Below are 20073 nucleotides of genomic sequence, written 5' to 3'. Positions count from 1 at the left end.
TATTACACCTTATTGAACTCCGAAGTGAAAGATTATGAGATATTTGAGGGAGATTAAAGTGACAGCTGTAAAGATGAATTGGTGCTAGGAGAGACTGCAGGCAGGGAAATTAGTTAGTTTTGTTATGCTAGGTTTTAGCATCTGACAGTGAAGGTGTCCTGGTAAAAGGATTTCTGCAGGTAGAGGAAGAGCTAATTATAGATGATGACAGACTGGATTTCTAGGGGTAGAAGGCAAGGGAGGGATTAGGAAATGTTGATTGTGAATATAGGAGAATAGAAGGATTGTCATATCATTTATAATAAAATTTTTGTTTGTATTTGGAGAAGTTGGTTTTAGGCATACTGACTGTTAGCTGTGTCCTGAACTGTTTTTTGTTTTTGTTTTTGTTTTCCTTTTTTCTTTTTCCTGAACTTTCAAGGCAAGATTGGAACTCTCTGGAGGAAGTTTTAGGCTGGAGATTATTAGGAAATTTTAAATTAATTTGCATGGAGATGATAATTGTATTGCCAAAATATTGAAAGACTTACTGTTTCAAGGCTGTTATTGAGTCAACTAGTCTGTTGCCAGGTGTGTTAGGGATGGTTAAGGTATGTTACATCTTTGAGACTATCTCTGTTTCACTATTTGCATTCTGTCTGTTCCATTGCATGGAGTACTAACCTAGACACAATATAACCTGTGTGAGGTCTTTATAGAAAACTTGCTTTATATGATATGACTTCTAACTATGTATTCATGAGAATCAAAGTTCTAGTGGATTCAAAATAATCTTTTCTTTGAACTTCTTATCTTAACACTATTCCTTCTTTCTAGTGGATATGATTGTAGTGGTGATGGTGGGTGTTTCATGTGATATGATGTAGAAGAGGCTGTTTCTTTGCTCCTGATTGTTGGTTACTTTGTGAGAGCATATATGTTAATAAACATTAATGTGATTAAAATATATCTTGGAGAAAATTTATCTCAACCTATTGGTTAAATTATTCTAACTACACATTTATTAGCTACTTTTATTCATTGTCAACCTAGGTTTTCAGCTTTACAGTATTCAGCTCACTGAGGCATCCTTGTGCTGGGAGGGTAATCCTTCTGTTGCAGGCATGCTTTCAAATGTGTGCTCTTTCCTTTCAGTTGTTCTTGGTACACAGTTTCCAAGAACTCTGCAATGCATTTTAACATCTTATTCTACTGTTTATAGATGTGAATATACAGGTTATCACCTCCATTCAGAAGAAATTGAGTTTATTACTCACTGAGTGTTTTTCTTAAAACTTTTAAAAAATATTTATTTTATTTATTTATTTTTATTATTTTTCGGTTGTGGCACATGCGGGATCTTAGTTGTGGCACATGCGGGATCTTTGCTGTGGCATGTGGGATCTTTTTTAGTTGTGGCGTGAGGACTTAGTTGCAGCATGCGCACTTCTTAGTTGTAGCATGCATGTAGGATCTAGTTCCCTGACCAGGGATCGAAACCGGGCCCCCCTGCATTGGGAGTGTGGAGCCTTACCCACTGGACCACCAGGGAAGTCCCTACTCACTGAATGTTTGAAAATGTAAAACATTATTCTCCATTATGTAGTGACTAAGTATTCGTGTATGGTACATTCAAAGGACAACTCAGTGTGACTTTCTGTAGTTAGCAAAATGTTTAAAGCACTCCAACCCCATTGCGTTTCAGTGCACTTGCAGGAAAGACATGGTGAAAATTTCAATGGATATCTTTGTGAGGAAATTTCAGCCAGACAGATACCAGCTTTGGAAACAAGGAAAGGATATATATACCATTGATCACACGAAGCCTACTCCAGAATCCACCCCTGAAGTAAAAGCATGGCTGCAGAGGAGGAGGAAAGTAAGAAAAGCATCCAGGAGGTAATGATCCTGCCCACACCCCATCCTACTTGTACTTACTCATTTAAAATGGGTCCTTGAACATAATGTTCTCAAAGACTGTTTATTTGCTTTTTTTTTCTGTTTATTCACCATCAGTTTACTTAATATCTTACGAAAAATTTGACGCAAAGCATTTTCAATTCTTTGGAAGTGTAATAAATAAATAGAATATAAACGGAGATGTATATTGTATTTGAGAATATTTTTAAAGTTGCAATGCATGAGAAATAGAACAATTCTAGACCTTCTAAACCCCTTACATTAATGTATTTAAAGATTTCTCAGTGCCCTCTATTCACCTCCTTATTTTTGTCAACTTCAGTAACTCGATTTCCAACTTTTTAATTTTGCTACTGATTTTGACTTTTAGTAGTTTTCTTTTTCATTTGTCAAACATCTCAGATATTACTTTTCTCATTGGGATGCCTATATATTTTGCTACATTATACACACTTGGCTTTATTCTTTCACAAGATGTAAATCAGAGCATGTGGTGTTTCTGTAATGTCGTTGTCCCTGTGTACTTTAATCTACATTCCATTTTTGTGGCCAGTGCCATTTCAAAAGCCTTTAGGCCTGTTGTGGTCATCTTGCTGTCTTAAAACACATTAAATAGCGTGTGTGTTATGTTGCTCAGGTCCTCAGGCAACCTTTTTAGACTTTTATATTTTCCAGGTTTATATTACATTTTTACTCTCCAGTATTACTCATTGTTTTTCTTTCAGATTGTAAAAGTAATATTTGTGCATTGGAGAAAATTTGTAAAATAAGGAAAAGAATAATGAAGGAGTCCCAAATCACCCATAACCTCACAATCCAGAGATAACCAGTGTTAAAATTTTGTATATATCCTTTACATATATATTTTTATTTATTATATAATATTATATACATTTCCAAAATTGGGGCCATGCTCTTCTTAATAATTTGATGACCAGTTTTATATTTTTTCATGTAACTGAATGATTTGCTACAACGTAATTTCTAATGCCTGCATGTATTTAATCTCCTGTATTTGGACCTGTAGCTTGTTTCTAGTTTTTTGCTACTAACCAAATAACACTGCAATTTTAAGTCTTTGCCGACACTTCTGTTGCTTATTTTCTGACTCTCTCTCTCTTCCCCCCCGCACCCCCCCCCGACAATTTATTTTCTGCTATTTTAGAATGCTAGTGAGTGGAGGAACCTTAAGAACATGGAGTCAAACCAGCATTTTGTAAGAGATATTCTTGACGCACAGAATTAGTTAGTAGCAGAATTAAAACCCAGGTGTTCTTAGTTCACCCTATAGTCTACAGCAGTAATTTTTAAACTTTTAGTTTTCAAATCAATTTAATAGGTTAGGAACAACATTTTAAAATTAGGAAGTAAAAGAGAATAAAATGCATTGTAGTTCTTCCCATGAGGTAAGGGTAAGTATTAATTCATGACATGTGTGAGCATGTGTGTATGTGTGTATTGTGTCATCATCTGAAATGTATAACTTACTGTGGGTTGCATTCAGATGAGTTTGGGAAACACCGATTTAGAGAGTCACTGTGTTTTGTAAATGTGCGAATCCGCATTGCCAAAAAGGTTCACTGTGGAAAGAAGCAGTAGTTAGTCTTGAGTTCAGTAGCCAAGAGCACATCTTGAGAATTGTTCTTTAATGTACAGAAAACACAGTACTCTAATTAGGTGTATGATCTGGTCTCTTAGTTACTAACCACAGTGGTCCTTGTGGGTTGACACTGAATATAGATCTATTACATTGAACAGATTCGAAGTGCCTTTCAGTAGGTTAAAATAATCAGTGGTCTTCGCTCACCCAGTTAGAAAGCCTAATGTTAAGGGGCTTGTTTATTATGCTCACCTTTGTGGTTTGATCATCGAGTTTGCTGATCTCCCTTAAGTAATATGCTATATCTAGGAAAATCTAATGAAGGGAATGATTCACTGAAATCTCAAAGAGATGTCAGCCATCTTATTGGAAGTGTACGGTGCTATTCATAATGTAGAGGTATTCCACATAGGCCACTGCATGGGTTCTCAATAAAGCGATGATGATACAATACTGTTACTTCCAGCAGCAGCCAAAGCTAATTTACATAGGTTATCCCTGGCTACCCCCTTTATCTTATCTGTGACTTCCTATAGAAAAACACTAATGTGTTTTCTTGTGTGTGTGTATACTCTGAAGTACATGTCGTTTTGATTTGAGTTGTAATTCTTCTTAAATGAAAGTGTTGGAAATGTGTCATATACAAAAGGCATCTGCAACAAAGCTATCAAGTGACTTGCTGGAAAATACTAGAAGAGGAAAACTTTAAAAATGGCGTCCACTCTGAAAATAAATAATACATTGATATAAGATGTTAAATACATATGGTTTGCCTTCCTCCTCTCTTAATTCCTTTAGCTAATGATAATTGGCATTTAACCTTAATGCTTTTCATGCATATTTCAGAATTGTACGAAACTCAGGGAAATATAGCCACCAGTTCACCTTGGAATGTAAATAATCTACTCAAATTTTAACAACAGCTTTATGGAATCTCCTCATTTCCTTTTGCTTTCTTCATTATCTAAATAATATTTGCTTTTATCCTTATGTCATCATTTTTCACTTTATTTTTATTTTGAGCTTTAATATTGTTATAAAATTTTAAGTGATTTTCCAATAATGTTTAATAATCAATAATATTTAATAATCAATAATGTTTAACAATTTAGAGTTGTTTTAATTTTTAGTAAATTGTTATTAAAACTGTGCTGAACATTTCAATTTGATCTATTCCTCGTGAAGATTATCTTTGTATAATGTGATTAAAAACCAATCAGTTTTCTCTTCTCTTTTTTCATTAAGTGAAAATAATATTTGTATATATGTTTTTTCCTGTCCATTGGAAATATTGTGTTCTGACTATAGCTTCTTTTGTTAAAAGCTTCCAGTGCACTGGTTCTCACTCTAAGAGGCCTAAGAATGAGGAAGATGAGGAAGTGTTAGCTGCAGTTGATGGGGCAGAGGGCCCCACTCCTGACCCAGACCCAGATGAGCTCAAGGACAGTGAAAAGCCAGAAGAAGCAGTGAAACTAGCAAACACAGAAGCACCTTCAGAGGAAGAGGCCTCTGCTAGCAGGATGCAGCTGGATCACAATTTATCAGATAATATCAGATTCGCAGGTGAGAAACTAGCTGATTATGTTTCACATATTAGTAGTAGGTGATTGTTGATCTGCCTTAAATCTGTGTTTACATGGGCAGATATGTTACTTTTCCACGTAGCTTAACCAATAAGCTATCTAAAACTATGCGGTAACTCAATCAAAAGGCCAAGGGAGTGTTATGAAAATCAGAAGCACCACTGCTACGGGTAATGGAATTTTGAGACAAGCAGCCAGCAGTGCCTATTTCATTTAATAAAAAAGAAGATTCTAAAATGAAAAAAATTTATTTTCAGTGCAACTCAATTTATAATATACAATACATTTTTTGGAAAGCTTCTCTTGAATTCACATGGAATAGAGAAAACCAATTATAGATAATTCTTTGCAGATTCTGAGCTTCGACTTAATTTTAGGAAGAAAATAAAGATTAAGGTTTTACAGAAGAACAGCAAACATCATTCAGTCCTGTGAAATGTGTATATAGTCCCCTGGCTGTTTCTCTGCACCAAAGCCGTCATCTGTAAATCTCAACTGCTTTGCTTTTCCCTGCTTTTATAGCATATTTCTCTGAAACTGTTTTAATGCTTTGCTTCTTTAATAGTTGTTGGAGATTTTGTCCTTTTCCTAATCGAGCTTGTTGGTAATTCCTGTCGCTCTCTCATACCCCTCATCTACTGTATCCTTCAACTGTGGGACTCTCCCCAATCCAGCCACCCCCTTGCTTCCTCTTTGTTCAAGGCACGTTATCTCTTGTCTGGACTGCTGCAGAAATTACTTCCTTCCTGTCTTGCCTGTGTCCACTCTAGTCACCCCTACTAGTCAGTTCTCCATATGGCAGTCATAGTGATCCATTTAAAAGACGTGGTTTGTTTTGTCCCTCCCATCTTCTTGCTCTTATTGCACTCAGAGTAAAAGAAAAAGTCCTGATCATTGCCCTAGTTAATCGGATCCTTGGCTGCTTCTCTATTCTTACTACCTTTTGCTCTTGAAATACCTATGTTAATAGAGTTTAAATCATAGACATTTTTTTCACTGAGTTTATATTTAATTGGAGAGCTAGACAAATAAATATATAATTCCTATCTAGTGTGCTGAGTGCCACTAGTAGCGATGGCATAGGGTGTTCCTGGAATACCAAGGAAAGACCTGAAATAGACAGGAGGCTGGACTGGCAGGGTTTCTTGGAGTAGGTGATATCTGAATTGACTTGTGATGAACACATGGAAAATAGAAAGTAAAGAAGGTAGGGAAGGGAATAGCAAGCAGTACAGAGAACAGTTATGCAGTGCATACGGATATTTCTTTATAGTCTCTCGCCGTAGTTTTTTGTTGTTGTTGTTGTTTTTAATCACACCAGGTTAAATTAACTACTTTACAAATTACTGGGTAGTTTAAGCTAAGGGTACCCAGGTTTATTATTTGTGTCACTGCCTGGTCTCTTGCATTTGGACTTCCAGGTTTTGAGACCTGGCATAGCATTTAATAGAGGACTTGGCTAGGTGCAGCATCCGAGCTACTATGTGATAGGTGAAATGATGCTTGTGTGTGTGCGCGTGTGCGTGTATGTGTAAGGAAGGGAGGAGGGTGAATAGAGATGGCTGTAGGAGAGAAGTGCATGTGATATTCTTCTCCTTTCATATGCTGTCATTGTATGATGCAGGATTAGTGTAGGAAATAATTTTTATTCGACCTCACAGTTTTACATGTGGTTTTTCTTTTTTAATATAAATTTATTTTTGGCTGCGTTGGGTCTTCGTTGCTGCGCATGGGTTTTATCTAGTTGCGGCGAGCGGGGGCTACTCTTTGTTGCGGTGCACGGGCTTCTCATTGCGGTGGCTTCTCTTGTTGTGGAGCCACGGGCTCTAGGCATGCAGGCTTCAGTAGTTGTGGCTTGTGGGCTCTAGAGCGCAGGCTCAGCAGTTGTGGCTCACAGGCTTAGTTGCTCCATGGCATGTGGGATCTTCCCAGACCAGGGCTCGAACCCGTGTCCCCTGCATCAGCAGGCGGATTCTTAACCACTGCGCCACCAGGGAAGTCCCTACCTGTGTTCTTGAGATACATCCTCTGAGCTGGAATGTTTCGTCAGTAGCATATATTGGAATTAAATTCTTATTTTTAGAAAGATCTCAACTTACTATTGCTTGGGTAATTATTGTTATTGCCCTGGCTTTTGACATTGGTCTGCAGTGGAACCTCTTTTTAAATCCCTTATTTTGTCAGTAAGTATATTATTTTGCCATCTTAACAATTATGAAGGCTGCATGGTGCTTTGGTGACCTTTCCCACTCAGGTCTTCAGTGGAAATTTAGAGGGAAAGTTTGATGGTAGAAATTTAGTTGAGAATAGTTCAACAGTTCTCAGCAATAACATAATGTAAGATTTATTAACAGTCTTTTGTTTTACTCCTCAGGAAACGTCTGCCTAAGCACATCTGTGGCAGAGAAAATCAAAACTGAGGCTGACCAAACCTGTGCCACAATTCCACCTTCAAATCCCAGTGATGCTGACGATTCCATGTCTAGTGGCCATGTTATGTCTAAGGAATCAGAGCCACCCGAGCTTCCATGGCCAAAGTCACCTGAGTCGTGCTCCTCTGTGGTGGAGAGTAACAGTGCTTTGACAGAGGGAGAAGAGAGTGATGTGGAGAGCCATGGGGTAGGCCTTGAACCTGGGGAAGTCCCAGAGGTCCCCAGTGGAGAGAGAAATGGCTTCAAAGTCCCCAGTGTGTGTGGCAGTGTCAATTTTTACCATATTTATTATGTTGTCAAGGCACTTTCTGCAAACAGAATGCTGTGCATCCAAATCTTGCTTTAGGGCAGAAATAACATTTCACATTTATGGGTCTTAATCATATTTCTTTCAATGACCGGGAGGTAAGCCTTCTGTGAGGTCTGGCTCACATGGTAATAATTCAGAGAACATGGAACTTTTGGCCACGTATTGGAGCTTAATTTTCTTACTTAAAAAATTTTTCTAACACTAAACTCTTTATTTTGAGATAATTGTAGATTTACATGCAGTGGTAAGAAATAGTATAACAAGGTCTTATGTATCCATTTTGCCCCAATAGTGTCTTCTTTTTTTTTTTTTTTTTTCCTATAGTGTCTTCTTGGAAAACTATAGTAGAATATCACCATGATACTGACATTGATGCAGTCAAGATACAGAGTGGTTCTGTCACCTCCAATAGTAGCTGGAAATAATTTCAGCTGCAGGGCTCTGGCCTCCTTCTGCCAATGCTTAATACCTCTGGGTTGCAGGCTTCCCACAGCCTCTATTTTAAGATTAAGGCTCATCTGGTCATACTTTTCCCTGACTCTTTCCTCATGGACTCTGAATCTAGGACCAGGCTGACCCTTCTGATCCTGCCCACCGTGGGAACCAGGCCTTTGCCTCTTGGAAAACTCAAGATCCCTCTTGATTTCCAGCCTCCCCATTCTAACCCTTTGCATAGGGCCTCCCTGTTTCTCATATGTTCTTGTACGATGTTAATATCATATGCTCTCAGCGTAAACTTTCACTGTAACTTTAAGATTGTGAGTGTATCAGCCAAGCTACGACTACCGGTAGTGATTGTCATAATTTGGTAACCTCTTTTGACCTGCGCAACTTGAGAAAGGAGTTCAAGTGGATGAGTAAGGGAAGCCTCAAATGTTGGAGCTGATAAATTGTGCCAGCCACTGAACAGACCCACTTCCGGACTGCTGCTGGTCATTTCAACTCATCACAGGCCTTTTGGAGCTTTAGTAGCAAGGGAGAGTAAATAAAGACATCAACTTGGAATACTCTGTTTATAAGTAATTTTAAAATGTCCAATAAAATATAGATGATTTCCTAATTTCACCCAATAACTTTTATCATTTTTATGCATGATTGTCCTACTGAACTATAAAATATTTCTCAGAAGTATCTGAAAAATAGAAAAATGTGATCTAATTTATTTGAAAAGGTTGCTGAGCAATTTGAAAATAGTATTCACATACCAGTAAATAAAATTTACAACTTAATTTCACATAGCGATTGTAGCTGGATAGATATTGGGATTCTAGAATGGTGAATAAGTCACATGCCTGTTTATATTTGGTCAGCTTCTTTAAACTAGAATGGAACGGAAAGTAAGTTTTCTGTTTCCTTGCTTTCAGTGGAGGCAGTTGGATTCTCAGTGTTGTTAACCTTCATCTTTGTCATTTCTCTGAACAAAGCCTGACTGCCTAGGAAAGCAAGTGCTGCTGTTGAGGGCTGAGGGACTTGGTTTGCTCTCATCAGAAACGGCTGTGTGGTATTCTTTTCTCATACCATGGTGTCAGACAGTCCTTCTAAGTAATACAGAGCCATTTCATTTTTGTGTAGTGTGACCAGTGTTTCTTAGTATTGAGCGTAATGCTACGTGTATGCTGGTAGCAGTCAGCTTTAGTCAACCTTCTCAAGAAACATTGAGTTATTTTTTAAACAGCGTCTGTCTATCTGTAACTGGACTCCATGCTTTTCCTGGAATAAATCAAATGTGTTCAAACCTTACCTGCTATTCCTGCTGTCCAAAATACTCCTCCCCTAGAGAGCTAAATGTACCGCTCCCTCATTGCACTCAAGGCTCCACTCAAATGTCTTCTTGTCAGAAAGGGCTTCTCTGATGACCCCATATAAAATAGCCTTCTCCCCATCTCTTTCCATTCTTTGTCATGCTTTATTGTTTTTATTGTTTTATTACTATTGCTTAATAATACTTCATAAATATTTATTTTCTACTAGTTTTTTGTCTCTGCTCCCCCACCCCCACCCCCAATCTATATTGCACTCTTTGGAAGCAGGGACCTTCTGTAGCTCACTATTAGAACAGTGTGGCATGTAGTAAGGGTTTAGTAAATATTTGTTATTGTTGACCAAGTTATAATTCCTCACATTAATTTTTAGCTGTTATAAACTACAGGTAAACCTCACCCTGTATTATACTTTGTGATCCCAGCTTTGATTAGAATGCTCTCACACATTTTCTCATAATTCTGTTTTGGTGTCAGATGTCAGCATAGTTTCTCTCCTTCTGGGCTCTGCTTCTTCAGCTTACTGGGAAATTCCTGAGACTCCTTTCTTTTGCAGTCAAATGTTGATGCAAACCCACTAGTTTCGAACTCTTTCTCTAACCACACCTTTGCCTTTTTTGGGGGGTTGCTGCATGGGCAAGAAAGCTTGTAAGTAGTTTCTGCCTGGAAGATGTCAGGATGCACAGGACTCTTTCCTTTACCTTTGAAAGGAAAATGTAGTCTGGGCAGCTCAGGACAGAAGATTTTACGTAAAATTTAAGGGGTTTCAAGATGACAGTAATGTGCCATATTAAACAACAGCAACAACTTTTGATTTCCTGTTTGATCCTCAGAGAAGTGGCGATTCATTTTTGAATGGAAGGAAGAGTACAGGCTCACCTTGGCAGTATTTCCTCCTGTGTGAGGATAGAAAGCAAAATAACCTGCCACGTAGTCACACATGACCAAATGCCATGGCCCTATTTTGTTATGAATATATAATTCTAAATTTAAATTAGTTTTAAAGAACTTTTGAAAACTAGCTAACTGCTGAGTTTATTGTAGGTTTGAGAAGCGTACCCTGCACTACAGATAGTGTTTTTTTTTTTAAATATTTAGGTATCTATTTCGTCTGTACCTGTCTTAGTTGCAGCATGCAGGATCTTCATTGTGGCATGAGGACTCCTTAGTTGCAGCATGCGGGATCCAGTTCCCCAACCAGGGATTGAACCTGGGCCCCCTGCATTGGGAGTGCAGAGTCTTACCCACTGCACAACCAGGGAAGTCCCCAGATAGTGTTTTTGTTTTTGTTTTTTTAAATTTGTATTTAGTTTTTGGCTGTGTTGGGTCTTCATTGCTGCGTGCGGACTTTCTCTCATTGCTGCATTGTGGTGAGTGAGGGCTACTCTTCGTTGCGGTGCATGGGCTTCTCACTGCTGTGGCTTCTCTTGCTGCAGAGCACAGGCTCTAGGCACGTGAGCTTCAGTAGTTGCAGCATGCAGGCTCAGTAGTCGTGGCTCACGGGCTTAGTTGCTCTGTGGCATGTGGGATCTTCCCGGACCAGGGCTCGAACCCATGTCCCCTGCACTGGCAGGCCGATTCTTACCCACTGTGCCACCAGGGAAGTCCCTCCAGATAGTATTTTAATATGAAGTGGAAGAATAGTTAACTGACTTCCCTGTCAGTAAAATTATTAATAGAATGGGTTCCTATTTCTTTTGACTTGTAGGTTTAAATTTCTTTAATGAAGTGTTAATTCCTCAGCAGGTGAATAAGTATGAGTTCTTCATAATTAACTTGTTGTAAATCATCATAACCGTAGTTTTTTGTTTTAAAACAAGTCTTTAACGGTGGCTGTTTCTCCCCTATTTGTGTTCTGTAACCAGAGAATAGAAGGAGAAACCAAAACTGCTAAAAGTTGGCGCCATCCACTTAGTAAGCCTCCAGCAAGATCCCCAATGACTCTGGTGAAACAGCAGGCAACGAGTGATGAAGGTGAGCTTGTGTTGTTTTCCAGTATTTATTCCGTATAGACTGTATAATACTCAGAATTTATTCTGTCAGTTTGTTGTAACAAACTTTTCTAAAAAATGGCCTGGTAGAGAAGAAATCTCACCAAGTGGCAAATATATACACCATAAGGAGACCATAAGTAATACATAATTTGTTTGGAATTTATATTTTAGGGATACATCCTTGCTTCACATAATCTAGCCATGTTAAAGTCTTCCTTTTTTTATATGATGGGGTAAATTGGTCATTTCTGACATTTGCCTTGAGACCCTCCAGAAGGAGCTGACAATCATTTTTCTCAAGGTATCAAATTACGGAAATAACATGCTTTGTGTTTCTTTGCATTGCCTTTGTTTTTAACTTGAATCCTTTCAATTTATTAACACCATCTGAGTACGAAACTAGATGCCGTACTTCTATATCCTGTTACACCTGGTTTGTCATGAAACAGCCTTTCTCATTAACTAGATTTTACTGATGTGGCTTGGTGTGAAGTAGTTTTATTTACAACCAGTTACTATTCCTAGATGTAACATTTGTCTGTTTGTCTTACCTAGTTGCCCCTTTTACCTCTCTTTTTCCAAAAATGATTTTTGGTGTCTTCAATCATACCTCTAACCAGCTGTTTCTTCCTTGCAAGTGTCTCATAGCATCATAAGGGTCTATTTTTTTTCCATCTCTAAAAGGATCAGTTCAAGCAGGTTTTCTGTAAAAAGCCCTTCTTTGAGGTGTTCTCATTCCACTGAGGTGGAAATTGTTAAGTCTGTGAGGATGCTGTCAATGGAATAACTTGAATCTTGGGTTCAGGCTTCCATTTAGTTTAAATCCAGTTTATCAGAGTACACATCTTTAGCAGATTTTTTTGAACTTTTATTCACTGTCTTCTTTTATGCCGCATGTTTAGTTAGAAAAAAAGATCCTCAGTGTAGGGATCAGATAATGATAGTAGCAGTCTCTGTAATGCCAATTCAAGGTAGAATTGTGCCTTGAGTAATAAAAGTAATGAAACATATTTGCCTTTATTTCCATATATCATCATGTTCAATTTTTCTTTCTCCAACTTTATCATATGCAGCACAAACCGTTTTCCCCTTAGTGCCAAGATAAAGGACTGTTCTGTATAAAGTAATTAATACTTAATTTACATTACTTATGGATTTTCATTACCCTTCCCCATCATAGCCTCTGACAGCATAGCTTCTTGGAAGGGATTGGGCTATCCTAACACATAAGGAAAACTGCCTTCTCCTATGTCATTATCTTCCTAGGAAGTTTATTTCCATGTGAATCATCGTAAATTGGCCCAGAGTTTCTCCATGGAGAGAAGTTCTGATTTCGATCAGTATAGCTTGCCAAATTTCTAAATGGATTGGTTTAACGAAGACATCTCCAAAGTCTGAGGTTAAATATCTTGCTGAAACACTGGTGATTGTAGCTTTTGCAGCAGTCTCGCCCTCTATTTTAATATATTAAGGACTGCTGCGGTCCTCTGGGGATTTTTGAGAATTGAGAGGAAACATCAGAGAATTACAGTGATGGCTAAAGATTTTTACAGACTTCCAAACAGAGAGTGGATAATATTCCATGTCCTGGAGCAAATTACTTATTTATTGGGCATTGAATGTTTTTACCTCAGCCTTCTCCCTCTGTGTCTTGTACATCTAAAAGTGAATGAAAATCATCATTATTATGATTATAATTATGTCATTATTAGACATCATTATTAGAAAGTGACGAAGAGTGGGATTAGTGCTCATTGGGAGCACACAACTCCAAATCTAGCGTCTTTGGGGAATTTCCTACCATAACTACTGGGCTCCTTTTGCACTCCTCTTATAGAAGTAAGTGTGTATGCCAGACAGGAGCATGACTAGATTGGAGCATCTGAGAAATTGCATCTCTAAACAGCAGTGTCCCTTGTTGGTGAATGAGCGTTTCTCTATTCAAGCTGGCATTTGACTCCCTAACAGAAAAGCAGCAGAGGGGAAAGATATTGATCCAGCACCTCTGGGAGCTTATGTAGGAGATAAGAGTTACCTGTAAGCTGCTCTTCTCAAAGGACAGTGCAGTGGCTCTTTGATACTCAAATGGCCAGAAACTGTAGAGATTATTCTAACTGGTGGCAGATCCAGTAATTACAGGATCAGCAAGGATTTCCTGACTCTTAGCCTGTTCTTTCCTGGAAGATTTTCCATACTTAGCAGAAAAACACGAGGGTCTACAGTGGTGGAGCAGAGTGGGGAGATACCTAAGAAATGAATTGATGTTTCAGAGTATATAGCATTTTTACATAAAAACTAATATCTAATTCATTCTTTTTAGGAGGATGAAAAACTCTCTCAAATGTATACTACATATTATTATTATTATTATAAATTTATTTATTTTTGGCTGTGTTGGGTCTTCATTGCTGCATGTGGGTTTTCTCTAGTTGCAGTGAGCAGGGGCTTCTCATTGCAATGGCTTCTCTTGTTGTGGAGCACGGGCTCTAGGAACACAGGCTTCAGTAGTTGTGGCATGTGGGCTCAGTAGTTGTGGCACACGGGCTCAGTTGCTCCACGGCATGTAGGATCTTCCCAGACCAGGGCTCGAACCTGTGTCCCCTGAATTGGCAGGTGGATTCTTAACCACTGCACCAACAGGGAAGTCCCTGCATATTCATTATTTGTAGTTTAAAAGAAATTACTAATCTGTCTCTGGTTTTCTTTTTTTTTTTTTTTTTTTTTTATGCGTTACGCGGGCCTCTCACTGTTGTGGCCTCTCCCGTTGCGGAGGACAGGCTCCGGACGCGCAGGCTCAGCGGCCATGGCTCACGGGCCCAGCCGCTCCGCGGCACGTGGGATCCTCCCAGACCGGGGCACGAACCCGTGTCCCCTGCATCGGCAGGCGGACTCTCAACCACTGCGCCACCAGGGAAGCCCCTCTGGTTTTCTTTTAACTGAAGTGTTTTTCAGTTCCCTTTCCCCTTAAGTCAGGCAGCTGCACTGCCTGATCAAGGTGATCCTGAAGCATGGATTAATATTCTGTATATTTTTCTGTTTTTGAAGCTAATTATACAATGTTGAATTGAAACAGACTTGAAAGAGAAGTGCTTGGGTGTTTTGAAACATTCTGGATATGTATCCATTCTCCTCTTGTGATGTGTCACTATAACAGCATGTTCCCCTTCTCCGATTTCAGAGCTTTGTGGTTGAGTGTCTATAGGGAAGGGGGTGTGTATGCAGCACGGGTGAGACAGGGAGGCTCTGAGAATAACATCTTGCTGGCCTCAGAAGGCCCTGAGTGTGAGAGAATGGACCCTGGCCGGGCAGGAAGCTCAGAAATCCGCCATAGTAATTCTTTTTTTTTTTGCGGTACGTGGGCCTCTCACTGTTGTGGGCCTCTCCTGTTGCGGATCACAGGCTCCGGACGCACAGGCTCAGCGGCCATGTGGCTCACGGGCCTAGCCGCTCCACGGCATGTGGGATCTTCCCGGACCGGGGCACGAACCCGTGTCCCCTGCATCGGCAGGCAGACTCTAAACCACTGCGCCACTAGGGAAGCCCGTGAAATACTTTGATATAACGTATGCTGTCATATTAAAAGGAAAACCAAAATTCTTGTCCAGGAAGTATTCTCTCTGTATATACGTGTATAGAAGAACATATGGTTTTAATTAGCTGTAGATATGTCACCTAACTCAGTTTTGTATCCTGAATGTGTTGGAATCCTCTTTCTACTGTGCCAAATCCTAGAACCTACTCAAAGTTAATATGAAGCTGACGTGTTGCAGATGTGGCCAGTGCTTTGGAGACCTGAGGGCCCCCAGAGTAATGATCGGGATAGTTGCTTAGCTAGCACCAGGATGTGTATGTAGGAGTGTGTGTGTGTGTGTGTGTGCGCGCGTGTGTATGCATGCGCGCATGTGCGTGCGTATGTGTATTTCCTTCCCAGTTTGAAGGCATTCTTATTCAAAAATTTCTCACTAATGTATGCTTTTTCTGACTAGTTTTCATTAGCAGCAGTTTGTGCTGACACAAACTCAGGACTTTTCCTGAACTGACCTTAGGCTAATAGACATTGTACATTGACATCCATATTCTGAACATGCATTTTATCCATCCCCCTGCCTTGCCCTTTATGGTTCATTGTTTGGTCTTTAACTTCTCCTGCACACATATGTGCGTTTTTTAAAATTGAAGTATAGTTGATTTACAGTGTTTCAGGTGTCATGTATGTGTTTGTTTCCCACCTAAAATTTTTTTTTTTAACTGCATTTGTTTCCGGTATAAATTTTCCAACTTTTCCTACTATTGACTTACGGTATCTTCACTGCTTTTGTACTTACTGTGCACATAACCCCCTTGGTGAAGTGATAAGGTTAATGTTGTTTCTAAAGCAACTGTAAAGGAGAATCCCTGCAAACACACAGGAGACCTCATGAACGTGGCAGTGGCTGACGCAGTGATACTCTACTCAGTGATTCCCGTGGTTGTTGGTGTCAATTTGAGTTGACATACTAATGCTGTCTGTGGAGTTTTGCTGGAGACTTAGAAAGTTAAGTTGAAAGTTTATAAGAAAATGTACAAGATTGTTATCAGGTGATTTTAGTTCTCTTTTCTTTGCTGATAACTTTTCAAACTTTTTGTAATAAATACATTTCTCTTATATTTGGGCAAAAAAATATTTTAGAGAGACAGAGTATGGATATGATGTACTGGATTACCAGATAATCCTCCAGTTACAAAAGAATCAGAAAAATGATTGATGAATAAAACAATCAACCTTTATACATGCATGGAGAGGCAAAAGTAACATAAAGGGTCTTATTTCTCCATGTCTGTGATCATGGTCAGCCAGCTGCAGTGCTCCATTAGCTGCATGACCCTCCATGCTTTGGCTCTGTGCTTACCAAGTGAAGATTGTAGCAGCCTCTGCCACATGGAGCTCTTAGGAGGGTTAAAAGACTATGTGTAAGACACTCAGAACAGTGTCTGGCACATAATGAATGTTTGTTATCTGTGTTGTGACATGAGGAGCAGGAATAGGGTGATAGCTGAGCTCTCGAGTAATGAGGGAAATCCAGAGGGGATTCACGGTGAGATGACATTCAGGTGGGTGGGAGAGAGTGAATGTCATGCCGTTTGGAGGAAATATGCCGGGAATAGGGTGGGGGCTGGGAAATCAGAGCTAAGACCTCATAGGATCCCCCAGACTCATAAAGCGGGACTCCTGAAAGCCTAAGCCCTTAGTTAAGGGTGTGCTAGGGAAAAACTAAAGACCAAAATGGACCATAGGCCCAGGCAGAGGCCAAGAGGTCCCCCTGCTGGGTCTCAGCTTGGGTGGGGAAAGAGGATAGGATAAGAGAAAGTCACCCTAACAATTCTTAACCTTAGGGCTGCCGTCACATTTATGCCTCTTATTCCAATCAGAAATTTAAAGTAAAAGTGCCTCCAGGGCATCTAGCAGAAGCAATTGCAAAATCTTTTGAACCCACCTGAATAGGAGTTTAGTTGACTAAAAGACAATAGACGCTGACTGAAGTCCTGGCCTTTGTCCCTTACAAGTTTTTCGACTTCTGGCAAACCTTCTCTCTGGCCTCAGTTTCCTTTTGTGTAATATGTGAGCCTTGGTTTTGAGTAATTAGGGCTCCTAACCTACAGGTTCATGAATGGATTTTTGACATTTCAAATACCCTGAAATAATGTGGTGATGTGTTGAGCTCATCACCCTGGCACCAAATTTTTGCTTGTAACTCTTCAACTATAATTTTATACGGAAAAATTGAAAGATGCCATTACCCATCTGTACTGTTTACCCAAGTGCAGAGGTGACGCCACCTACACGTTTGAATATTGACAAGATTCAGATTAAAGCGCTGGTTATGGCTCTGATTTTCTTTAATCTGAACTGTCTGGAGAACTCTTTCTAAATCATCAGTTCAGCAAGTGCAGTACTATAATGAGCTGTTAAGGATCTCTTTGAAATTAAAGACAGCTTAGATCCTGATCCTATCTCTGTAATGTCTGCATGCCTTGAGGGTTACATTAAAAGTGTATTTCAGGCAGTGTTACAGCAATTTATTTTTTGGACAGTCTGTCTATATTAATATTATAATTCATTTAGTAATAGATTAAATATTTAAATATAGAGATGGAAGAGGTGGAAATTGCTACATTAATTAGAGATTATTCTTGGAGTTTGGCCATTATGTAACCTATTTAAGCTACATTTTCAGTTATTTTGAAGAATAAAATGTGTACATTTAAGTACATTTAAGCAAGGAAAATCTCAGGAAATCACATCTGACAAAATCTGATTAATTCCTCAATGTTTTTCTCTGTTTCACACTCATTTTGTGGAAACATTCGTGTTTATAATGCAATTGAGGGCTTCCCTGGTGGCGCAGTGGTTGGGAGTCCGCCTGCCGATGCAGGGGACACGGGTTTGTGCCCCGGTCCGGGAAGATCCCACATGCCGCGGAGTGGCTGGGCCTGTGAGCCATGGCTGCTGAGCCTGTGCGTCCGGAGCCTGTGCTCTGCAACGGGAGAGGCCACAACAGTGAGAGAGGCCCGCGTACCGCAAAGAAAGAAAAAAAAAAGTTATAATGCAACTGAATGATAAATTGGTGCTAAACATGTTTTCCCAAGACTGGTTTCACTTTATTAGAGATTTTTGTTTTCTTCTGGGATTGCCTGATATTTCCTGGGTATTTTCTGAGCTTTACCATGTGTCATTTGGTAACTGTTAGTTCTGTTGGTGCAAAAGCTGGCTTTTGGGCTCTTTGTAATCATCCCTCAAACAAAAGGACATTACTTTGAATTGGCTGTTTCACTTTATCTTTGGCAGACAGATGTTTTGGTGAGTTAATACCCTCCTGCCCCTGGCATGCTGTAACTCCCTCCTTTCTAAGAGCATTGATATAGGTTTGCCAATCTTCATTTTGTAAAAAATTTTTATTTCAAAGATTTAAGTGGATATATTGACCAAATATAATAGTGATGTCTTTTATTGATTCAAACTTTAAAAATGTTATTCTAAGTATTAGATTAAATTAAAAATTTGTTTTAATACCAAAAACATTTTTGCCAGATGGTAATGGGCACCTGACTCTGTTTTTGGTTAGCAACCTGACATCTGCCTTCTAGTCTCTCCTTGGCTGTTAATGGCTGTATGGCCTTGGAAAACTAAGTCATGTAACCTTCTAAGGTTTATCATATGTATGATGAAATTGTTGGATTAGTGATCCCAAAGTTTCATTCAGACTCTAAAGGTCTTTAATTCTATCAAAATATAATAGGAAGAAACTATCACAACATTTTAAATCAACTATACTCCCCGCCTCCAAAAAAAAATAAAATAAAATGTAAGGTCCCCAATCCTAATATATATATGTAATAGGAGAGGATACTGTGTAGTCCTCTTGCTTCATGCTAGCCTTTCTTGGAAAAGCAAAATAGTGAAGTATAAGAACATTCCTCATCAACAGTGTTTCCCCTCTGTAAAAAGTCCTTTTCTCTGCCAGTTTTGAAAAACAAATGCTGTTTTATGATCATTGCATGTCATGCTCCAAATGTTATTAATTTTTACATAATGATCTCTTCTTTGTTCCATCAGTTCTTATTAGCTTGAGGTAATATTATACTTTCATAATAAGCACGGTTATATTTCTGTCTGTTTAAGCAATAAAACAGCAACTTCAGCAGATTACTAAGCAGATTGGCTTGGAATGTTTGTTGATAGGTCACAACCAGTGTTTTCCTGCATTATGCGGACATAAAACATTAGATGTTGTTGGCACTCAGATTTAATGGATATTTTATCTAGCACTTAGCTTTGTAATAAATGGGCGTTCTCAGTTTAGCTTGATTTTTCTGTTAGCAAAGCCCATTGGAGTCCCAAGGGCATTGACCTTTTCTGCAATACAGGGAATAAAAATAAAAAACACCTTGCCCTTATTATGGAGTGGCTCGGTAAGGGTTTGATTGAATTAGACAAAAATGCGCTAGCTTTTTAACTCATGTTACACGGTTGTTTTCTGTAGTTTTCAGAATCAATCTTGAGACTTTTTTAAAAGTGGTTGGCATGAAGTCTTATGATCAGATGTCTATAAGTGCTGAAAGCATTGGGACTGTAAAATGAGAGTCAAGACTTTGATTTATTTGAATTCATGTGTGCCTTGTTTTACTCTTAAAGTCTTGTAGAAAACATCTGAGGAACCGCTTTTGATATTATAATTGTGTGGTTCATTCCATTCTTTAGGAAAATTAATTATTGTATTAGGTTGAAATGTATGAAATTGCTATTTGATTTTCATATATCTTCATGTATTACTTTACATTTCCTTAAACTTGTACACAGCCCCTTCTCTCTGGAGACAAGGATGTCTTACCCTATAGGCCATTGAATTATCCTGTGTTTTGTACTACATTTTAGGCATTTTTAGTTCTATCTTTTGTTTGGCTGTGAAACTATGAATATCGAGAATAAGCATGCAATTTGCAAAGTTAATGTAGCT

The 20073-nt window shown here is 38.9% G+C and overlaps 1 protein-coding gene across 3 annotated transcripts in view; it reads left to right on the top strand.

Annotated features, from left to right (window-relative positions):
* Window positions 1–20073, top strand: part of KDM4C (lysine demethylase 4C) — a 407190-nt gene that overhangs the window by 210528 nt on the left and 176589 nt on the right. For all 3 annotated transcript variants that reach the window (XM_065879011.1, XM_065879009.1, XM_065879010.1), the window contains exons 8-11: window positions 1685–1878; window positions 4824–5062; window positions 7457–7772; window positions 11452–11558. In XM_065879011.1, the coding sequence (XP_065735083.1) occupies window positions 1685–1878; window positions 4824–5062; window positions 7457–7772; window positions 11452–11558 (856 nt within the window). The remainder of the gene's footprint in view (window positions 1–1684; window positions 1879–4823; window positions 5063–7456; window positions 7773–11451; window positions 11559–20073) is intronic.

The sequence above is a fragment of the Phocoena phocoena genome, chromosome 6 (assembly GCF_963924675.1).
Source record: "Phocoena phocoena chromosome 6, mPhoPho1.1, whole genome shotgun sequence".
NCBI lineage: Eukaryota > Metazoa > Chordata > Mammalia > Artiodactyla > Phocoenidae > Phocoena > Phocoena phocoena.
Note: the sequence above shows the minus strand (reverse complement) of the source record. Positions and strands in the feature narration are given on the sequence as shown.